At 44.6% G+C, this 23,288-nt stretch overlaps 1 protein-coding gene across 1 annotated transcript in view; it reads right to left on the reverse strand.

The window, feature by feature from the left end:
- Positions 1-23,288, reverse strand: part of DRC11 (dynein regulatory complex subunit 11) — a 146,810-nt gene that overhangs the window by 98,534 nt on the left and 24,988 nt on the right. The window contains exon 6 of the mRNA XM_045794047.2: positions 13,094-13,299. Within this exon, the coding sequence (XP_045650003.2) occupies positions 13,094-13,299 (206 nt within the window). The remainder of the gene's footprint in view (positions 1-13,093; positions 13,300-23,288) is intronic.

Here is a 23,288-nt window from a genome sequence, read left to right on the forward strand (position 1 = left end):
AGACGCCCAACATCACTCATCATCGGGGAAATGCAAATCAAAACCACAACGAGCTATCACCTCACACCTGTCAGCATGCCTAGTATCGGAGATGAAAAATAATGAGAAGAGGGAACACTCGTGCACTGTTAGTGGGAATGTGAATTGGTGCAGCCATTATGAAAACACTTTCTCACTTTTGGGTGTATTCCCAAAGGTAACGAACTGAGGACCTCAGAGTTGTAGGCACACTGAGATAATAGAAAATATAGATATATTGGTCTCTGCCCTTGCTCCTGGCACAGACGCCTAAAACCCTTGTCATTTCCTAAGTGATTAGAGCATTAGGAGCCTCCTTCGTTTTCGTATTTGTTCTTTGACCCCTCTTCCTCACACAGGGGCTCGTAAATCCCTGGGTGATAGGAGCATCTTTTGTTCCCCTGAAATGATGTCTGGTGGGCTGCTGAATGGGGGGGGGGGCTCGCCCCGAGGAAGACGGAGCCATGTGAAGCTTGGAACTTTCAGTTCCACTCTCTGTTCCCCAGAAAGCAGAGAAGGGATGGAAACTGAGTTAACGATCAATCATCCCTACGTGATGGAGCCTCCACAGACACCCCAAAGCACAGGGTTTGGAGATATTCCGGGGTGGGAAACACGCGCAGGTGCTGGGAGGGTGGCGCCCCTCCCCCACACCTGGCCCTCCGCATCTCGTGCATCCGGATGTTCACCTGTCTCCTTTCATAATAGACTGCTACACATGTTTCCCTGAGTTCTGTGAGCCATTTTAGCCAATTACTGAACCCAAGGAGGGAGTCTTGGGAACCCCAATTTATAGCTGATCTATCGGAAGTACAGGGGACAGCCTGAGACTCGTGACTGGCATCTGCAGTGGGAGCAGTCTTGCAGGACGGGGCCCTTCATCTGCAGGGTCCGGCGCGGTCTCTGGTTCGTGTTGGAGCTGTGCTGAATTAGGGGGCACCCGGCTGGTGGCGAGGAAAAGTGCTCTGTGTGTGGAAAACGCACATAGCTGAGATCACAGGTGCAGTGAACTATTGTGAGTGTTGAATGGTGGTTGTCAGGGGTGGGGGGTAGGGAGGACCGGGGTGGCTATTAGTCAAAGGGTACAAAGTTCGGTTGTATGGTCGAGCACCTGCTAGAGGTCTAGCTGTATGCTTTCGGTTAACAATGCCACATTGTATACTTGAATGTTTGCTAAGAGGGTAGACCCTATCTTAAGTGTTTTTATCCCCCCCCCCACAAAGTAATAAAGTAAAAAGAGTGGAAGGTGATTAAAATTAAAAAAAAAATGCAGACTCTCAGTTCCCACCCAAGACCTTCCCACCCGAGACCTTCTGGGGTTGCGGCCCAGCAGCCTGTGTTCTAACAGGCTTGGTCGGGAAAGGACCAGAGGAAGACATCACTATCCCGCCCCCCAAAACTTGTGGTCCAGCGGTACAGGCAGAGAAACACAGCAGAGTGGAGGGTGCAAGCCAGAGTCGTCCCCGGCACATGGAAAGGGCTTCTGGCCGCTGCATTCACAAAAGAGCCTCAGGGCCTGTCTTTCAACATGACTTGGCACCTGCATAGACGGCGAGAGCCCCTGGCTGCTGGGTGCTCTTAACCTGATTTAGCGTGACGGCTGGTACAATACGTGTGATTTCACGCGGGGGGTGCACCTGTCCCCGAGGCCTCGGTGGGTAATGCCGGGCACTTAAGTTCTCATCCCACCTCTTCTTAAGTCCCGTGCTCAACCTGATATATTTTCCACCAAAACAGATGGCAGAAAAGTTATTTGCCTCCCAGTCTGAGTAACCTACACGTGTTCCCGTCTCCTTTCCAGACCACAGCTGCTCTTGAGGATTTACTGACGATTGAAGTCAAAATAAAGAGCCCCTCACGCATCTCCCTGTGTGTGACCAACCCTTTCCCTGTCCTCCAGAAACTTTTTTCTGTTCTGAAAGTTATTCCTGCCCCATGCAGGCAACTCCATGGAGGGGTATAAAGGAAAGAACCAGCTGTGGGCCCTACTACCCAGACGAGATCTGCCATGTACATTCTAGTGATTTCTTTTTGATGTCTTGAAAAGTCCTTAGAGGCCCCAATTCTGAACCCTGCCCTGAAACCAGTTCTGGTTTTATAAGACGTTCACATTTCTGCAAGTCTTCACGCAGCCGGCTTTCAGTTCTGCCAGTAAATAGCTAAGTTTTAGCCAACTTCTCGCTTCTCAGAGCCCACTCTGAAATCTAGAAAATAACTGGTGCCTCTCTCTCCTTCTCCCTACACAGAACCATCACATGCTCATTGTGCAGATGTTTAGGAGGAGGGGAAAGAGAAGGAATCAGAAAGAAGGAAAGCCCTGGGTTTCCAGGTGGTGTCTAAGGAGCCCCGTGGCCTTGGATAAATGCCATCTTTTCCTGCAAGATGACACTGAACACAGGACAAGGTTTCTGCTTCTGGAATGCTTAGAACAAGGAGACAGGCTTGGTGGTGTGAGAGCATCGTGGCTTTTGGAATCCAGAGACCTGAGTATGAATTCCAGCCCTGCCTCTCCTGAGCCGTGGGCCCCGAGAGAGCCACTGGTGTGGACCCTGGGATCCCAGGAGAGCACCCACAAGCTCCTAGTGCAGTTTCTCTCGTAAGAGAGTGGAGAGCCACACGGGCTGAGACGAACGGACACGCTTCTGAAGGAGTAAATCGTGGTGGAAGCTGGTGTGGGCCTGAGGGCTGAGGACAACCAGGTGGGGACCGCTGGAGGCCAGAGTGGGGTGAGGCCCGGACAGCCCTCCACTTTCCCACGCCAGCGGGGGACTGGCGTTCTGCCTCCATCAAACCACTCACCCTCAGTGGATTTCTGCTCACGGCCCGGGGCTCTGCTGGGCAGTGAGTATGGTCACCCCAGTTCTAGAATCCCCTCCAGTGTGAGTTCCTGGAGCCCAGACTGGCATACCCTGGGGGAGCGAGAGAAGAGTCTCTCTGGGCCCACGTACCTTAAAGTGACAAAAGGTGCACAAAAGGGTGAAGTTTACTGCATTTCAATGACATCCTAATTTAAAAAATGAAACAAGCAAACAAAGCCCCCAGTACACAGCATTCCAAGACGTCTTCCAGAAAGAATGCACATTTGCTGGTGATCTGTCGACATGTCACCGCTCTGCCCTGGGGATCTGAACACATTCCACACTGTCAAATTTTTGTTTGCCTGCCCTGTTATTATCCCCTCAGCTTTGTCCCCACCCCCAGCCCTGGAAGCCCTGCCTCTCCCTGCTCTGCCAGTCTATCTTTCTGGAGATTCCCAATGCTGCATTTTGAAAAGGTGCTTACAGCTGGGAATATAAAGGTCTCACACCTAGGAATGAAAACTGCAAATTTTGTGTCTGGAAAATGATGGCCTTTCTCTATGCTTGAAATAATTATGGAGAGTGTAACATGTGCCACACATTGCTGCACGGATTTTATATGAATTAGTCGATGTTATCCTACCTGTGGGTCAGGTATTATTAAGATCCTCATTTTAAGATGAGGAAGTGGAGGCCCAGAGAGGTTAAGTAACTGGCTCAATGTCACACAGCCTGTAAGTCCTAGAGCTGCAATTTGAACCCATGCTCAGCTCCCGTGTGTGTGTGTGTGTGTGAGATTTATAATATAAATGTTCCTCATGAATAAGATCATGTATTAAAATTAGAGACAGTGGCTCTACTACATTCTCAGCCAGGCCCCCCCTGCTGAGGACCAAGGTCATCCCAAGCCCCTAGAGCCTTTCTTCTTGCCCATCCCTTCTGATGGACTGTGTGTTGCCTTGCAAAATGGAATAAGGCTACCTAATTCATATCTCTTCCAGATTCCTTAAGAGTACGTGGATTCAAAGGAGTCTGAGAAGCGCCACTGGGCCCATCCTAGGGCTCTATCTACGGGCGTTACTCTCTGGGCTGAAGGGTGAGCTGCACGTCAGGCATAGTTTCCACGCACTGAGTAACAAAATGTGGGTGGGGAGGAAGTGGAATGCTCCGTAACAGGACAACTTGCAAGACCCGAAGGCCTGGGGTCAGCCCTGGTTTTCAGGTGGCCTGATGCCCATGAGGGAGTGAGGCAGACAGCCGCATCTTCGGTGACAGGAGCCCACTGTCCCGAGGGCTGGCTGTGGGCTGGAAGCCTCCCTGGGCTTCAGGGTTCTCACAACCCTGAGGGGCTGGAGGACGGCACTTCTAAGACCCCTTGATGATACTTTAAAATAAAGCTTATTGGTGGATTTTGAAATGTCAATGACCATTTATGACAGGTCCCAAGCCAAGAGACATATCAATTGTAGCAAGATATTTTCTGAAGACCGTGTCCCCATGCTAGCGCTGTCCAACATGGTAGCCACTTGTGCCATGTGGCTGTCTCAACTTAAATCTAAATTAATTAGAATAGAATGAAATTAAAAATTCAGATCCTCCCTAATTACCTTGCAAGTGCTCAGTAGCCACACGTGGCTTGGGGTCTAGAGTAAAGCACTGTTCTAGAGCAAACCTGTGTGGTTCTGCCCTTCATCAGGAATGCTACCACAGGACGAAAAGAAGAGCGCTTATCTCAGAGCTGTTGAGGGCTGTGGTCAGCCGAATAATGGCCCCCAAAGATACTGTGTCCTGCTCTCTGGAGCCTGTAAATGTTATCTTGTATGGAAATAAGTTAAATTAAGGTTAAATTAAGGATCATGAGACAGGGGCATTATCTTGGATTATCTGGGTGGGCTGTAAACCCAATCACAGGTGTCCTCCAGAGAGAGGAGCACAGGGAGATTAGGGACACGCAGAAGAGGACGAGGCCATGTGGCCACACAGCAGAGATTGAAGGGATGCGGCCACAAGCCAAGGAACGGCGGCCGTCCCCGGAGGCTCTTAGAGGCGAGAAGAGGACTCTGCCTCAGAGCTCCTGGGCGGGGGCGGGGGAGTGTGGGGGCAGGCACACAGCCCGACGACACCTTTGATTTCACACTTGCAACTTCCAGAATTGGGAGAAAATACATCTCCATTGGTTTAAGCCACCAAGTTTGTGGCGATCTGTACAGCAGCAATAGCGTATCAATGCCCGGCTTAAATTGACGTGTAAAGTACTTGGAATTCCTGGTACCAAATAGCCACTCAGCAAGTGCTAGTCTCTGTTACTATTATTATTTTAGGTGACTATGCACAGAACGCATCCAGTAGCAAACGGTTCTAATCACAGCGGAGGCCAGCGGCGAGCTAGGACAATGGGCGCCCACGTGTGAGTGGGATTTCGGGGCTATGAGGGGGGACTGAAGGTTGGGGGGAGGGAGCTGGTGCTTCCTTGAGGAACAACTGAGGCACCCACCAACTGAAATCACGTTTCCAAGGTTTCAGTATTTGACAAAAACAGCTACTCTGAATACTTAGCCTGTACAAAGGACCCAATGAACACAACTGCCTCATTATCCAGAAGATTCTTGGCAACTGGAGCCTAAGTGTGAGTGAAGGGAAACACACCATGGGAGGGAGTGTTAAGGTGAACAGAGTGGAAAGCCTGGAGCCTCCCCCTGCACCCCCGCCCCCCACCAGGAGGGAAGGAGCCGGAAGAGTAACTATGGGGCAGGGAGAGAGTATCAGCCACATTTTTAACATGACTGCGTAGTCAAGAAAATCCAAGAGAATCCACTGAAGGACCACTAGAAATAACCTGAGAGTTCACTTAGCTGATGGTGCAAGTATATAGACAAAATATAAAATTTAAAAAATACAAAATATTCAACTAACAGACTGGAGAACACACTGAGTAGTATTGTAATAACGTTGGGTGGGGACAGATGGGGACGACCCTCGTGGCGAGGGCCGCATAATGTACAGACTTGTCGAGTCGCTAGGTCACACGCCTGAAACCAATATATTTTATGTCAACTATACCTCGATAATAAAAAAATTTATAAGTAAAATATACAACTAATAATAATAGAAAATGATATTTGGAGAAAATCTCATTTAAAGTAGGAAGATACCTATAATATTTGTAACCTCAATGAGAAACTTATGGGGCCCAGGTGGTTCATCTGTGCGGTCTTATTAGCCACCCACAGCAACTGCAGGTGGCAGGTGTGGTGACATTCTGGTACAGGTGGCCAGGGTGGGGCTCAGAGGCACCCAGGGGCACAGAACGTTGGCAATGGGTCCTTAACGGCTGTGTGATTTCTCTCCTTCTGTGTCGTTCTTCCTCTCTCTTTCTAGCTTTCTTAGAGGCCAGTTAAAAAATCAAAAGCAAATGACAACTGAGAAGTCATTATTGTAATAATGTGTCCCAAACAGCTTTAGTATCAGTAACATAGATGACTCCATTTTAGAAAGCACTTAAAAAGATGACGTCACAGAGTGAAACATATAGGACAGGGCGTTCAGAGAAGGGATGTTACTGACAAAACCCAAAAGAGTTTCACACTCCCCGCGCCCCCCTCTTTAATAAGACAGGTGCAAATGGAAAGATTAGCAGGAGCATTTTTCTTCTATCAACTTGACAAAACATTAAAGATAGTAATCAATTCACTCACTAGTAAACGCATGCCGTAGAATGCTAAGCAATTGTTAAAAACATCTTCTGGAAGATATTTTAAGGACATGGGAAAACCCAATGTTAACTTTTAAAAAATTAAAAAAAAGATTCATAAAACCAAAATGAAATACGTATGTGAGAGAAAAAAGACAGAAGGAAATTTCCCGAGAACTTTTACAGTACGACCTCAGCGTGCCGAGATCGGGATGATTTTAATCTTCCTCTCTACACTCTTCCCTGACTTGCACATTTTCTACACAAGCCTGTGCTACTTCTAACATTGGCAAAACAGGATTACTTTGAAGTAATTTAAAAATTGACTTAAAAAACAAATCCGAGTATAATTTGGCAACTATGAGCATTGGTTAAACGAGCTCAGCATACGTATTCTAAATTGTGGGAGCAGTATTAACTGTAACTTCTGGTAACTTTTCCAAGTTGTCACTGTACGTCCTATTGGAATTTAGCCTGAGGACTGATCATGTTTCATGTTTCAAAAGACAATATTTGCTTTTTATTTGTCTTTGATTTAAAAAAGCAAGGAAGAGGATTTTTATCAAAGTCAATCAGATAAATGTAATCCAATTATGAAAATAAATGTGCCCTTGACCTTACGTTCTTAAAAAAAGAGGAATCTTTGTGTCTTTGCGAATGATGTCCAGCGTACCCGTGGGAGCTACTCTAACTTGGCCTCCAAAATGTCAGTCCAGTGACATTGGGAGGAAGTGTTCTCAAGGTTACCGGCCAGCGAGGGCTGCGTCTCCAGAGGAGCCCACAACCCCTGGCACAATGGAAGGGGCCCCTCCTAGGGTGACACCAAGGCCCACCAGGGTCTCCTGTGAACCTTCTGGAAGACAACTCACATTTACTGCCAGCCTCATGTCTCCCTATTCTTTGATCAAAGGATGATTTCCAGGAGTATTATGCCACCATTGCATTAACCTACTTTCTGAAAATTAGGGTTTTAAAATTTTAAATTATTTTGGATTATCCCAAATTGATTGCTCTCTTTCTTTGCTTTCTAATATATTTTTAAAGAAGCTTAAATAATACTTGTTAAGAAATACTTCCAATAGCACAGAATATAAAATAAAAAGTCATATTACCACGCTAGTCCCCAGACGTAGCCATGCTAACAGTTTCCAGTGTTATCGTTCCAGAAATTTTCCATGCATATACAAACATATACTTAATAAGTTAAATATGTGTATGAATATATGTGTGTATGAAGGTATACTTTATAGATTTCAGCTTATTCGGGGTTTTAATTGTACACAGTGCTTTCAACTTGGTTTTGTTGCCTAACAGTAAATTGGACTTTAAAACGTAAATCATTGGGGTGCCTGGGTGGCTCAGCTGGTTAAGTGACTGCCTTCAGCTCAGGTCATGATCCTGGAGTCCTACGATTGAGTCCTGCATCGGGCTCCCTGCTCCCAAGCAGGGGGTCTGCTTCTCCCTCTGACCCTCCCCCTTCTTGTGCTCTAATTCTCTCTCTTTCAAATACATAAATAAAATCTTTTTTAAAAAAAGAATTATACAAAAATAAATAAAACGTAAAGCATCATTTCATTTATAGAAAACATATTTGTGGAAACCTGTTCTCCTCAGTCCTGAGAGAAGGGAAGGGATGGGCCTGGTAACTGAGGGTAGGGAACACAGGGCATATCATTCTCACTATAAGAATGAATTTTATTATAAACCTATGTGATTTCATCAGAAGACTCCATTCTTTTGAAACTATTCCCTTCTACCTTAATTTCCACGATTGCACAAAATCACCCCAAGTGTATTTCCTCTGGACACGATTATGTAATTGGATAAGAGCGGAAGGTGGCAGCGTTGTGGCTTACATGTGGAATTCACACGCCACCCCCTTCTCAGCACCAGGCTCGGCCCCTGGGTCTGCCCCGTGGCTGTGGGAGGGGCACGTGAGTGAGCAGGTGGCCACAGCACCGTAGAAACGGTAACGGCCTGGCGTACAGGTCTCAGTGCCCTGTTTCTTAACAACCCCATGGAGTATGTGTTACTCTTGTCCTCATAGCACAGATGGGGAAACTGACCCACAGAGAAGCCACATGACCCGTCCACGGCTACACGGCGATCTCCAGCCTGTGTTCTTAATCATTATGCAAACTTCCAGGGGCAGGAGTGGTGGGCGCGGGGCTAGTCAGAACTCAAGCAGGAGACAGGGAGGAATTCTGGAGGGGGACTCCTCAGGGAGGGTTTCCTAAAGAGTCTCCACTTGAACAAGAAGTTGGTGAGGCAGAGGTGGGTGGGAGGAAGCAAGAGAAGGTGGGTGAGTGGGGACACCGCCTGAGTCCTTAACCTCACTCTCTAGGCGTCTTGAAGAAGGAGGGGGTGAATGCTGAGATCCCAGCTGAACCCCCAGAGTGGCTGCAGAGAATCTAGGAACATCTGGGTCGTGCTTGTCTTCCCGTGTGTGCAGTTTGTTGGATGGGGGTAGAGGGGGTCGGATGGCCGTGGGGAGGAGGGGACTTGGTGGATGAGGGTCGGAACGAGCCCACCCATGCCCTTGAGGCTGTGCTCCTGGGGGACTTGGGGTTCTCGAGGGAACCGGCATCCCAGCGAAGATGCGCTCAGAAACAAGAGGCCAGGATTGCAGGGGCCCGGTGATTGGGGCATGTGACGGAAATCACAGGCAGCAGAAGGAAGCCCCCCAAGGACCAAGTGGGCTGGCCACTCCACGTTGGACCAGATCACTACACTGCACGCTTGCGGGACCTGGCCAGGCACGGACAACAGTGTGCACCCAGATGTTGTCATTCACTCTCTGTCCAGCCCTCAACGGTCGGCATGAGGGTTTAACTTCTCTTTGTCATCAGAGGTCGTAAGGGGAAGAAGTGGTACAACATTCTTGATAGGCATTGGAATCAACTACAAATATACTCGAAACAGACAGCTCACCTCAAAGACACTATTACAAACCAGAAGACACTAAGTTACCTGCAATGGGCAGAGCTAAGTTTTTCTTAGATCGTGAGCAGGAGAGCGGGCAGTCCGAGGACAAGGTTAGTGAGGGGAAGACTGGGTTTGATATCTGGATGACAGAAAAACGTGCTATTTTTAAGAGCTAAAAACACTGATATCTTTGCTGATACAATGCTGTTAGCAGCTTTATCGATGGATAATTGATATATATAGACACATAAAGTGTACAGTTTGGTAAGTTCTGATGCTCTAAAGCCAGGAGACCACCTCCAGAGTGGGGAGAAGAAGGAACATGATGGAGAAAGGAGGATGGATGTGCACATACATGCCTCCCTCTCTGTTAATAGCTTTAGTCACCTCTTTATGATCATTACTGGCACAAAATTAAGACAATCTCTAACTTTTCACTTAAATATCTTGTCATTGAAAATGTCCGGGTTTGCTGTAACATATCCTTAACAAATAAGATATCAGAAGAAAATCTCACCAATTTAACCAATTTTGAATTTTTAAAAACCATCAGTATTTAAAAATTGTATTTGTACAATGAAGGACAGAACTCCCCAATCAAAAGCAATTAATCAAAAAAGCTATATCAAATAAAGTTTGTTATAAAACTTGAGTGTTATTGAGGAAACCGTATTGGGATCCCATACAAAGTTACCACAAGAGGATTTATGGTGCTGAAATGTCTCTAAATCGTTGTAAAAGTAACTGATACGTATTTGATACCTATTGCTGCATAACATCAGAACTCAGTGATGGAAACAACTAATGTTTATGTGGTCACTGTTTCCATGGGAAGGGACCGGATGTGGCTGTGTAGGGTATCCCTGCCTCAAGGTCTCCCACCAGACTGCAAACCAAGTGTCAGCCAGGGCTGTGGTCTCAGCCGAAGGCTCACCTGGGGGAGAATCCATGTCCAAGGTCGTCACATGGCTGTGAGCAGAAGTTAGTTCTTCCCAGGCTGCTAGAGTGAGGCCCTCAGTTCCTTCCCTCACAGACCTCTTCCCTGGCCAGCTCACCACACGGCAGCTGACTTTTCTCAGAGCAGCGAGGCACAGAGCAAGAGAGAGGGCAAGAGAGGCAGGCAAGAAGGCAGTGACATGCCATCACTTCTGCCACTGATTTTCCTGCAGAAGGAAACTTTCAGGTCTAGAGCACATTCAAGGGGAGGACATTATGAGGAGCAAAAGGTGAGGTCATCTCAGAGGCTGCTTACCATGGATATGGATATCTTTTAATGTCATTTTTTTGAGACGAAGTCTGATTTTCTGTTGCTGACAGTTAAATTCTCTGGTTCTGATGAGCTAACCGAAGTGGGTGTCTGAACATCTCTGAACCCAATGGGATGTGGCACAGTGCCCATTAAAGGAAACGGATGGCCAATCTGCCCTCCACGGCTCCTGGGACCGATTGCTACAATCTGCCCTCGTTTTCTCCCCCTCTTGAAATAAAGCAGATTTTTAAAAATGTTTTTTTATTATATTATGTTAGTCACCATACAGTACATCCCTGGTTTCCGATGTAAAGTTCGATGATTCATTAGTTGCGTATAACACCCAGTGCACCATGCAATATGTGCCCTCCTTACTACCCATCACCGGTCTATCCCATTCCCCCACCCCCCTCCCCTCTGAGGCCCTCAGTTTGTTTCTCAGAGTCCATAGTCTCTCATGCTTCATTCCCCTTCTGATTACCCCCCCTTTCTTTATCCCTTTCTTCCCCTACCAATCTTCCTAGTTCTTATGTTCCATAGATGAAAGAAATCATTTGATAATTGTCTTTCTCTGCTTGACTTATTTCACTTAGCATTATCTCCTCCAGACCTGTCCATGTTGCAGCAAATGTTGAAAATTCGTTCTTTCTGATAGCTGAGTAATATTCCATTGTATATATGGACCACATCTTCTTAATCCAGTCATCTGTTGAAGGGCATCTCCATTCCTTCCACGCTTTGGCTATTGTGGACAATGCTGCTATGAACATTGGGGTGCATATGGCCCTTCTCTTCACTACGTCTGTATCTTTGGGGTAAATACCCAGTAGTGCAATGGCTGGGTCATAGGGTAGCTCAATTTTTAACTTTTTAAGGGACCTCCACACTCTTTTCCAGAGTGGCTGTACCAACTTGCATTCCCACCAACAATGTAGGAGGGATCCCCTTTCTCCACATCTTCTCCAACAATTGTTGTTTCTTGCCTTGTCAATTTTTGCCATTCTAACTGGTGTAAGGTGGTATCTTAGTGTGGTTTTGATTTGAACTTCCCTGATGGCTAATGATTTTGAACATTTTTTCATGTGTCTGTTAGCCATTTGTATGTCTTCATTGGAAAAGTGTCTGTTCATATCTTCTGCCCATTTTTTGATTTGCTTATTTGTTTCTCGTGTATTGAGTTTGAGAAGTTCTTTGTAGATCTTGGATACCAGTCTTTTATCTGTAGTGTCATTTGCAAATATATTCTCCCATTCCGTGGGCTGCCTCTTAGTTTTTTTGACTGTTTCGTTGGTTGTGCAGAAGGTTTTTATCTTGATGAAGTCCCACAAGTTCATTTTATCTTTTGTTTCTCTTGCCTTTGGAGATGTGTCATGAAAAAGGTTGCTTTGGCCGATGTCGTATAGGTTGCTGCCTATGTTCTCCATACATACATAGGCAGCAACCTATAAAGCAGATTTTAAAACTGCTCTAACTAGGTTTTCTGCCAAGCTTTTGTTTCGCTGTGTGGAAACTTCTGTGTTCCACAAGTGTGTGAGCTACTGTGTGTGCTTCTCTAAAAACGAATACCTTTCAACAACGCTCTTTTGGGAGCAAGCTTTAAATCATTTACCATTTCACTCAGGAGCATTAAAGAAGACACTTCATGCAGGAAGGCCTGGGGCCTTGTCCCCAGAATTGCTACCCACTCATCATTTCAAGGAGGCCCAGGGCCTCCATGTCAGGTCACAGATTAAGCAGCCATCTCAGAGAATTCTGACAGAGCAGAACTGTGATTGAGAATCTCGAGGGAGGCTCACACAAGTAGAGAGGCTGGCCAGACCCCAGAGGGGAGAGCAGCAGGACCTGCTTGTGCCTGGACCCCTTGGCTTCCAGACAGACCTGGCCCATGAAATCTACCCATGACATTCAATTCCATGTGATCATAGGAGCATTATATGGACCTTATTTATTTAAAAGTATATTTTCAATGTTATATACTTACTATTTTATTTTATTTTTAGAAAGAGAGAGAGAGCGCACACAAGTGGGGGTGGGAGGGACAGGGGAAAGGGAGAGAGGGAATCTTAAGCAGGCTCCATGCCTAGTGCGAATCCCGACATGGAGCTCCATCCCACAACCCCATGATCATGACCTGAGCCGAAATCAAGAGTCAGATGTTTAACCGACTAAGCTACCCAGGCACCCCTTTATATGGACCTTATTTTAAAAAAGCAAACACCAGCACAAAAAGCAATCTCATTTAAAAAAATAAATTAGTTACTGAATTCTTAGTCCTGACATTTCACTCTTCTAAAGTGAAGCCCAAATCCCCATGAACCTATATGGATGTGCTTCTGTGCTTGAAAACGTCCTAGGGCCTCAACCCCTACAGAAGAGACTGTCAGGATAGAGCTCTGTACGGCTCGCGTTTACCTGCATTCGATGAACCAATGCCGGATCTGGTCTTGAAGGTTCTCCTTGACGTCTGGACCTTCTATTAATTTCAGGTCCTCCTTGATTGTAACCAAGGCTTCTTTGTAGTTCTCCTCATGCTTTATCTGCACCTCATTCCTCAGGGAGCTCACCTTTTCAGCCTGGATTATTGTAGCACTAACTTCATTAAACAGAGGAGGTGGCTTCTGAAAACACAAGCAAAACGGTTTGAGATCGTAAAGATCGTTGTGCTGGTGAAGGGCGTCAGACGGTAATACAGTACGTGACTATCTTTGATGCCGTCTTGTCAAGGCCGACGACAAATAAATACGGAACAAAACACTCTGGCAGGAAAATCTGAATAAGTGATTCACCACTATGGGGAGGAAAGACGGGGATCACTGCCTACCATTTCCCGGAATCTGGGGGGCGGGAGTTAGCTTGAAAAGGCATAGTCAAGGACCCTTAAAAACATACAAACTCCAGAAAGTGTTTTCAAATCTTCTTGGTTCATGGGAGAACAAAGAATATAGAGGAAGAAAGTACTTGAAGAAAGACAGATGAAAAGCTCGGGTGCTCTGATTTCAAGAAAAACTATCCCCAAATCAACTCTGCAAACATCTGTTCTATTGTTAAAGTTCTCCCAAGTAGGAAATTCTCAACTGACTCCAGACATTCACCCTGATATTACATCTTTTTGTTAGAATGTTCTACTTCAAAATCTGCTGTATATCAAGTCAACAGAAGTCTGGCTATTAAGCACCAAACACTCAGCACTGGTCTATGTCATCTATCATCTATGGGGGTTGCGCCACTTTGAGGGGCACCTCGCTGGCTACGTTGGTCTAGCATGTGACTTCTTCTTTTCTTTTTTTTTTTTTAAGATTTTATTTATTCATTTGACAGAGATAGAGACAGCCAGCGAGAGAGGGAACACAAGCAGGGGGAGTGGGAGAGGAAGAAGCAGTCTCATAGCAGAGGAGCCTGATGTGGGGCTCGATCCCACAACGCCGGGATCACGCCCTGAGCCGAAGGCAGATGCTTAACCGCTGTGCCACCCAGGCGCCCCTAGCATGTGACTTCTGATCTCAGGGCCGCGAGTTCAAGCCCCACAGTGGGTGGAGGGCCTACTTAAAAAAAAAACAACAAAACAAACAAAACCCTAATGATTGAGACAAATTCCTGTTCTCTAGAATCTCTAAATAAATGGAGTTGGTAAGAGAAGAGTAATGTACGACATAGTAGCGAACAATGTCGGATAACCTAGACCTTACATCATGGGTTTGGATGGAAATGTCGAACTAAAAGGGACTTGGAGAAGGAAAACATATACGAGGCAGAGGTGCGTGGAATCCTACCTCTGCAAGCTGAAGGACTGCTTCCTTCACAGATGAAGGATCTGAGCTCCAAACAGTTCAAAGTCAGCCCAGGCCATTCAGCAAATAAAGGGCATATTCACTGGAGTGCGGGAGCCAGCCCACGATAGCTCATGAGAGCCAACTGACACATTTTCTAGAATTTTGCAAGCTGGTTGTTAAATACAGCCATTCTAAAATACTAAATTGTAGAAACTTACCATGAAGCCAGTTATATTACGAAGTTCTCAATACTCAAAACTCATCACTTCCTAATTATTTTGCTGGGTATTACTATATCACCTACGTTCTTGGCGTTATCGATGACTGTTGTAGCTCTATGGTGAAAATACTGTATAATGGTGTGCCAGAATGCTCACCTTCCCGACTGTGTTATTCTGGTTAGTAGCTGGAATGGGCTACGATGGGAATATTTACACCATGGAAGTTAGCAAATGCTATTTAAATGTAACCCTCAGTTGTTCTGAGGTTTTTGTTTACTCTTCATCTTTCTTGCGTTCAGTTTTCATTTTGCTGAAGCATGCCTGTGAGCGTAACCTTCAGAGTGGATACGTGTAGCCGTGAAACTGCTAAGTACTTGCCCTTCTGAGGTGTTTCCTTGGGCTCCTCCCACCTGAACGGCAGTGTGGCAGCTTCCCCCCGGAGGAGACTTCTGGCAAGCAGAGCCCCCAGTGACTGGCTTGTTGGACAGCTGTTCCTTTTGGATAAGCTCTTCTCCCTCCTGCTTTACACTCAGAGCTCTGAACGTTTATTGAAATGCGTCTGGGTGTGGGCAGGTCTTCACTCACCAAATTCTCCCTTTGGCGGGTCCATTCAATATAAAAAATTATGTCTTCAACTCTGAGAATTTCCCTTCTGTTCTTTCCTTTTCCCCCATTTCTCTCTCTGCAGCAAATATTAGATACAACGCAGGCCACCAGACGAATCTTCCGCAACTCTGACTTTTCTCTTAGATGTTCCATCTCCCCTTGATCTGTTTGCACTGTGTTATGGGGGTTCTTGAACGTTATCTTCCAGAACTGATTTCGTTTTCAGTTATGCCGATTTATTATTTGCATTTATTTAACATTTTAGGGGGGTTTTGCCTCTGGGGGCATGCTTTTTATTTTCCCAGAATGCTTTCTTATTTTGTACTTGCTCCCTTCTTGTCTTCAGTAGTCATTTTGTTTGGGGAAATTTTTTTTTAGATACAACATATCCTCACATACACTGGTGAGTAATTTTTTTCCAAGTCTTCTTTTTTTCCCTCAAAATTCTGGAGAGCTTAAAAAAACAGATCCCCAGTTTCATCCTGGGGGTGAGGAAGCAGGAAGGAACTAGTAGTTTTGGAAAATCTTCAGGTGATTCTGATAATCACCCAGGGTAGGGTTTGGTAACGTGTAGCCCACAGGTCAAACCCGACCCACATGCATGTTTTCATAAATAGTTACACTGGATCACGGCCAAGCCCATTCATTTACATGTTGTCTGTGGCTGCTTTCACACTTCAAGCACAATGTGAATAGTTGTGGCAGAGAGTGACAAAGAAGGGGGAGAGGGAGAGGGAAAGCAGGGAGGAGGAGGATGAGTGCACACTCACAGAAGAAAGCCCTCACATCACCCGGCATCAGGGAAATACAAATCAAAACCACATTGAGACACCACCTTACACCAGTTAGAATGGCAAAAATTATCAAGGCAGGAAACGACAAATGTTGGCGAGGATGTGGAGAAAGGGGAACCCTCTTACACTGTTGGTGGGAATGCAAGCTGGTGCAGACACTCTGGAAAACAGTATGGAGGTTCCTCAAGATGTTAAAAATAGAGCTACCCTACGACCCAGCAATTGCACTACTGGGTATTTACCCCAAAGATACAGACATAGTGAAAAGAAGGGGCACATGTACCCCAGTGTTCATAGCAGCATTGTCCACAATAGCCAAACTGTGGAAGGAGCTGAGATGTCCTTCAATAGACAAATGGATAAAGAAGATGTGGTCCACATACACAATGGAATATTACTCAGCCATCAGAAAGGATGAATACCCACCATTTGCATCAACATGGATGGAACTGGAGGAGATTATGTTAAGTGAAATAAGTCAAGCAGATAAAGACTATTATCATATGGTTATAAGTCAAGCAGAGAAGACAATTATCATATGGTTTCAGTGTTATATGTGGAATATAAGGAATAGCATGGAAGACCATTGGGGAAGGGAGAGAAAATTGAAGGGGGAGAAATCAGAGAGGGAGAAGAACCATGAGAGACTATGGACCCCGAGAAACAAACTGAGGGTTTCAGAGGGGAGGGAGGTGGGGGGAGGGGGTAACAGGGTGATGGGTATTAAGGAGAGTACGTGTTGTGATGAGCACTGGGTGTTATACTTGACTAATGAATCACTGAAAACTGCATCAAAAACTAATGATGTGCTACACAGTGGCTAACTGAACCGTTTTTTATAAAAATATTATTATATTAATTATATATTATATTATATTATATTATATTATATCATATTATTAAAAAAAAGAAGTAATCCTCAACCCTTACAATAATCCGGCCAGGCAGGCATTTGTAGAATATAAAGAAATGAACCAGAGAGGCTAATTAGCTTTCCCAAATTCACAGAGCCGGCAAATGGCAGAGGCAGGAAATAACCCCTGGTTTATCGGAGCCAAAGCCACGCTCTGGGGTTGGGACAGAAGCCTGGGTGCGAGCTGAGGCTCAGCCATCCGCTGCCTCTGTGATTTTGTAAAAAGCATGGACACAGTTGTGGCTCAGTGTCCTCCTCTTCCGTGAGTACAAATTGAGACTGTAAAGACTGAATGGAACCGTCTATGTGAGGCCTTGCTTCAGAGCCTGGCACTGAGTCACCCCTCGGTGCGTTTACTGCGGTTGTTATGGCGACTGTCACCATAACGTCAGGTGCACCCACGTCTAAGCGCATGAACCCAGGAGTGCTAGGAATTACCGTACAAGGAAAATTTCAGGGATAAGAGAAAAACATCAAAGTTCATCTCAAGAGCTTCGAGACAGATACAGGACAAAATTCAAGTGTAGGACGAATTTTTGCCATACTTACAAAGGACATTAACAAAGTTATAAATTTAAATCAATTAGTTGAAAAAAATATATTCTTAAAGACTCAATTGATGCCACATACTAAAATAAATTCAAAATGGTTGAAACAGATAATAAGTGTGCAGGTACCCACATCCCCACACAAGCTCCAAGAGATACGCGTGACCCTCTGAGACGACTTCTCAACTAGGAACCACAATCGAGCTGCCATTAGAATACAGCACTCACTTAACAACACAAAGTCCGTGAAAAAGATGAAAAATATTATACACATAATACTTTAAAAATATGCATTAGAAAGTCTAAAGAACTAATCCAATTGTCTGAGTTTAGTATAATGAAACATCCAACTTTTATGGTAGGAAAAAATGCTAAAACCACTTTATTTATTTATTAAAGATTTTATTTATTTATTTGACTGATAGGGATAGCGAGAGAGGGAACACAAGCACAGGGAGCTGGAGAGGGAGAAACAGGCTCCCTGATGAGCAGGGAGCCCCGATGTGGGGCTTGATCCCAGGACCCCAGGATCATGACCTGAGCCGAAGGCAGACGCTTAATGACTAAGCCACCGAGACGCTCCACTAAAACCAATTTAAAAGTGAATCTAGAATGAAAATTATAGGATCACTTTAAAGAACAATGTTCACAACAAATGATCTCAATTCCCTCTCTATGCAGGTGCTCAAGGCATGACTATATTATGTATCTTGTGCCAAAATAGAAATTTCCTTTATTTGATCATTTAAAAAAGTATCCAATTCTTATATCTTTCAGGTGATATTTTTTTATTCCTAGTGTTTACATTTCAAATGTACGAAGTGGGAGTTTATAACTCTCGGAGAAATTTTTATCTGATCTATTGTTGTATCTCTATTTTAAAGTTCACTGTTTTCGTGAAGATGTTAAAATAGATCGCTACTACAAATGACCCAGATCTCTTTGTGATGAATGTGCAAAATTGTGCTGAAGTCTTGCATTAATGGCTGATTCTCTACTCTTATCTACCAATCAGATGGTATTGCCTTACCCCCAACTGCATTGTTCTTCTGGTAATTTACAGCAGATTTCTTTCACAGATGTATACATATAAACTATATTGTAGCTGATGTTTCCCCCTTTTCTCCCCTAAAAATGAAGCAATGAGTAGGTGACTCTGATTTGGGTCTTAGCAATAGCTCTATAACACGACGAGTGTTCCACCAACTTCCTAGCACTTCCATGATCTTCGAGCGGAGCAGAGGAATCTCTCAGACCTCACCGGATTTTTTTTTAACAACCCCAGCGGCATAGAGCTCTGTCCTCTGCCTTCTTCCTCTACATTTCCTTACTGATGTTCACATCCATTTTGGAGGAGAAATGAGGATGTGACTATCCCATTGAACAGATGGGGACACTGAGGGTCGTACCTAAGTGGCTCTCCCAAGTCGTTCTACATTAATGAAGAGGCTGGCAGTAAGGTTTCCCGATTGTTTCCGTTCTGTGTTTCTCCTATTACACCATGCTGTGCCGTTAATATGTGTGTATTCATGCATGGTTCTTGATATAGACTTTCTCTGACAAAAATACATTTGGGGTCATTTGTAGCTTCTTTCTCTAGTTGCTTTTGAATTTAAAGGTTATAATATATTTAGGTCCTATGTTAATGAGCAGCTTTTCCTTTGGGCTAAAACATCTTTTCCTCGTTAGCAACTCTGGTCATACGGAATTCAAATTTGTTAACTCACCGCATAAACAGCAACTCATTTAAAAATAAATTACGAATATTAAAGGGAAATAGAGAACATGATAATACACTATATATTGAAATATATCAGCTGTAGAATAATGCATCTTAATGAAGGCTTCCCATGTGAATAAACCATTATATTTACAAGCTTTCCACAGTTAATGACCCGGAACGGGATAGCGAAACCTACGTTTATAGCAAGGTCCTCTGTCAGCAAAAATATACATATTAATAATTGATGTTGCTGTAAAAATAGGACATCTGATGATGCTTCCCGGGTTTGTGGGGAAATAGGACTCCATGGTCCATTAACTTAAAATGCTTATCTAATGTTTGATGGGCTTTGTCTTTAAAAATCCTTGTTCAAATTAGTCAGATAAAATGGACATTTGCCCACGTGAAAATCTGCTCGGTTTATCAGTCACAAATACACTTGCAGATGAGGCATTCAATGCTGGCAACTTTCTCCAGAAGCTCCTTGTCTTGGGGGTTTTGCTTCCTCGTGGTGCTCTGCTGCCACTGAAGGCAAAGTTGGAGCAGGGAGGGTTCGGGAAAGCATCTATCCCAAGCAGTTGACCATCCTGTGAAATCTCGTGCTGTCGCCAACACAGAGATTAATTAGTCCCCGCGCCTCCTGACCACAGCGTGAGCTGGGGCTCATTAGGAAGCGTGTGGAGGCGCCTCCGCCGGCTCCCCACTCCCGCCACACGCTTCTGGCTGTGATTTTGCCCACGGAACGAACGCCTCACGCTGCGGAGGGGGGCTGCTCTTCAGTCGGTCCGTTTCAAGATGGCGAGTGGTGGTCCTTAGTTTACGAAAATCAGCCATTTTGTTCCATCATTTCATTTAGAGTAACACATCTATCTTTGTGTGTCTGCGTTTATACAAATATACCTACTTATAAAGATGAAGCCAGCAGGAGAAGTGGGAAAACACTATGCAAAGCCACAGCCAACAGTTTTCTTGGGCCCTCTGCTCCTAGTGGTTATGGTAGGTCCTTATTTTAGGATGCCACAATTTTAGTGGGTGCAAAACTATTAAATAACACAATTTTTTTTAGCCCTCAAGCCTAACTTCTAAAAATTGTCTAGTGATTTTAAGATTTGTTAAATTAGGAGTGGGGCCAGAATGGTCAAGTTGAGTTTATAATTGATTAGTGATAGAAGCTTCATCTGTTGCTTTTGTACCTTACTCTCTTGAAATATCTTTTTAAATACACACTTGGATGATGGCACTTCTAGGTCATGAGGCATGATTTTAAGTGACTTACAAATATTAACTAATGTATTCCTCCTAATAACCTTATGAGTAAGTGGTACTATTATCTTCATTTTGTATGAAGTACTGGAGGGTCAAGGCGTTTGCCCAGAGTCACACGGCCATGCCGGGTGGACTGGGGTTTTGGCCCGAGGGTCTATTTCTGGGATCTCTGCTCTTACCCTCTATGGGTGGCTGTCTCTCCCCACTGATAGGTTTCTTCTGGCTTAACCTATTCGATCTGAAAAAAAGAAATTTTTTTTTTCGGGTACTATAGATCATACTTTTAGAAACCATGCATTTGTAATTTCGATGGATATTGCTGACCTGCCCTGCAAAGATGTTACAGGATTTACTCTCCCCCCCAACAGTGTAGGACAGAGCCTGTCTTTCCATCCTTTGCCAACATGGTGACGTTAACCCTTTTGGTCTTAGCTAACTTAAATAGGTTAAAAAAAATTGGCAATTAGTAAGCATTTCTGAGTCATGAATGTTGTGAACATCTAAACCCATGATATTAAACCATTTGAAGAAAAGTAACAACTAACACTGACCCAGTGCTCACCGTGCAAAGCGTCAGACACTATTTTAAATGCTTTACAGATAGAGATTTCTTTAGGAATTAACACATCTACGAGAGGTGTTGTGACCATTTCCACTTCGCATATGTGGAAATCGTGGCACCCAGAAGTCAAGTTTGCACCCAAATTCCCCCAGCTAGGAAACGGCAGAACCAGGATCTGAACGCAGGGAGGCCGGCTCCAGCGTTCCAGGCCTTAGCTACTCTGCTTGCTGCCATTAACAGACTGTGTAACGGGCCCTAACCTACCACAGACAAGGACGAACACCCTGCCCTAGGGTGTGGGTAAGGAAATCCTGGGATCAGGCGACAAAGGGAGGTAAGGAAGGGAATACTTTCCGTCATGTAATTTCTGATGATCTGGGGACCCGGGACAAGACTAAAGCAGAATCACAACAATCACAACTTCACATCAAACTAAAAGTTCCCAAGTAACTAGACTGTAAAATCCCATTTACTAGAAAACGGTGTCCTCCCTCAAGCTCTGACCTCCTTGCTCAGCCTACCGCCCTTCACGCACCCCTGCACCAAGTCACTGCCTTTCTTGGTTTGTGAACTTTTTTCTGGTGCAACACATATCGTGCGGGTGGTGTGAGGGCAGCACCTGCTGCCTTTGGGATCTTCAGAATCTCCCCCGCAGCTCTCTGAGGTGGCTGTGGGTTAGACTCAGAGCCCGTGGACTGTTCCATACAAAGGCCAAGCGAGTTCCATATTTGGAAACTGGTGGCAGGTGTATTTTATGCAACAACTTATTTTGGAATATATTGTGTTTCATCACAAAGAAAAGTTATCATACTTTGTCACGATTCAGTTATTGCCACCGTGCACTCTAATTTCCCAAGAGGACCAATGTTGGCCATGATTTCTTGAAGGTCTATCCTACCCCAAGCTCCAGATAGGTCCTTTACCTGTAATCTCTCTTGAAGCCCTTCTAATAGCTCTGTGAAACAGGTAGCATCATCCTGCTCTTACAGAAGAAGAAACTGAGGCCCAGAGGGAGGGTAAGTACGTTGGTAAGTCACCCCCACTGGCTCCCAGGGTAGAGGTGGCCGCACATTCCCATCTGACCATCCCAGATGCCTGGCTCTTCACCAACATGGCGGAGCAAACCCTTGCAAGCTGGATCCTGAAGACACGCACTCATTTCTAGGACGCTGCCGCCCCCAGAGACACTTAGGGAACAGCAAACAGTAAAATAAAACTAAAACAAAGCAAAACACAAGCCCGCATATAATGGCAAATGCGTCTCTTTGAGAATAAATTTATTTCTAGAAACAAGCGTCATTTGAAGCCAACTGTAATGAATTCTATATCCGACTACACTGGATGACATAGGTTTTGGTTGGAACTAAAATGTGACCATAAGGAGCACTTCATTTTGATTCTTCACTCATTTTGGCTTTGACAGCAGTTTCCAAAGACTAGCCCATGACTACAGAGGGCACCGGAAGCTCTGGCTTCCCAAGGGGAGCCTTCGAGGGACCTGCCTTTGGGAGCTTACTGGGTGTCCAAGCTCCAACTTCGGGTTATTTGTTAATAAGAAAGACCAAACTGACCAGCAAATAATCGATAATATCGCTTGTTTGATGTTAGAATCCAAAGGTGAGCAGGGTTTTATGGTGCTTTGAGGACTTTGTTGACTCATTTCAAAGTGACGGTTCTTCCTCTTTAGGAAGTGTCCCCCAGTGTTCTTTATTATAATGAAAACATTGCTAGCTCCAGGGTAACATAAAATATATGATGGGCATGACCGTAGGACAAATTATTTCAAAGAGATCCACAGAAGGAAATGTATTACATTCATTAAGTTTCCTTCCACTCGATCCACTCCATTGGCTCTGCCAATTAAAATAACTGCACATGAATTTTTAGAGTGCTATCTATTCTCCTTTGTAGATTTTAGAATATGAATATTTAAAATGGGAATATCAAAAAAATCATTCGTACAACAATGGTAAAGGAAAAATTGGTCAGGAATGGAAGGCACAATGATGTCTCTCGCTCTAATTTTGGTTTCATTTACTAAATACCTGGAAACACGCCAAGCTTTCCAAAACATACAAATACTGTTTTGATCAGATAAGTCAATGGTTTATTCATTGGCATGACGTAACGAAATGAAATAATGGAAAAGTGAAATTTTAAAATGAGTGGACAATATCTTCATTAGTGACATAGTGGGAAATAGA

Source organism: Ursus americanus, chromosome 1, assembly GCF_024610735.1.
Source record: "Ursus americanus isolate L20-20 chromosome 1, mUrsAme1.1.p, whole genome shotgun sequence".
NCBI classification, from domain to species: domain Eukaryota; kingdom Metazoa; phylum Chordata; class Mammalia; order Carnivora; family Ursidae; genus Ursus; species Ursus americanus.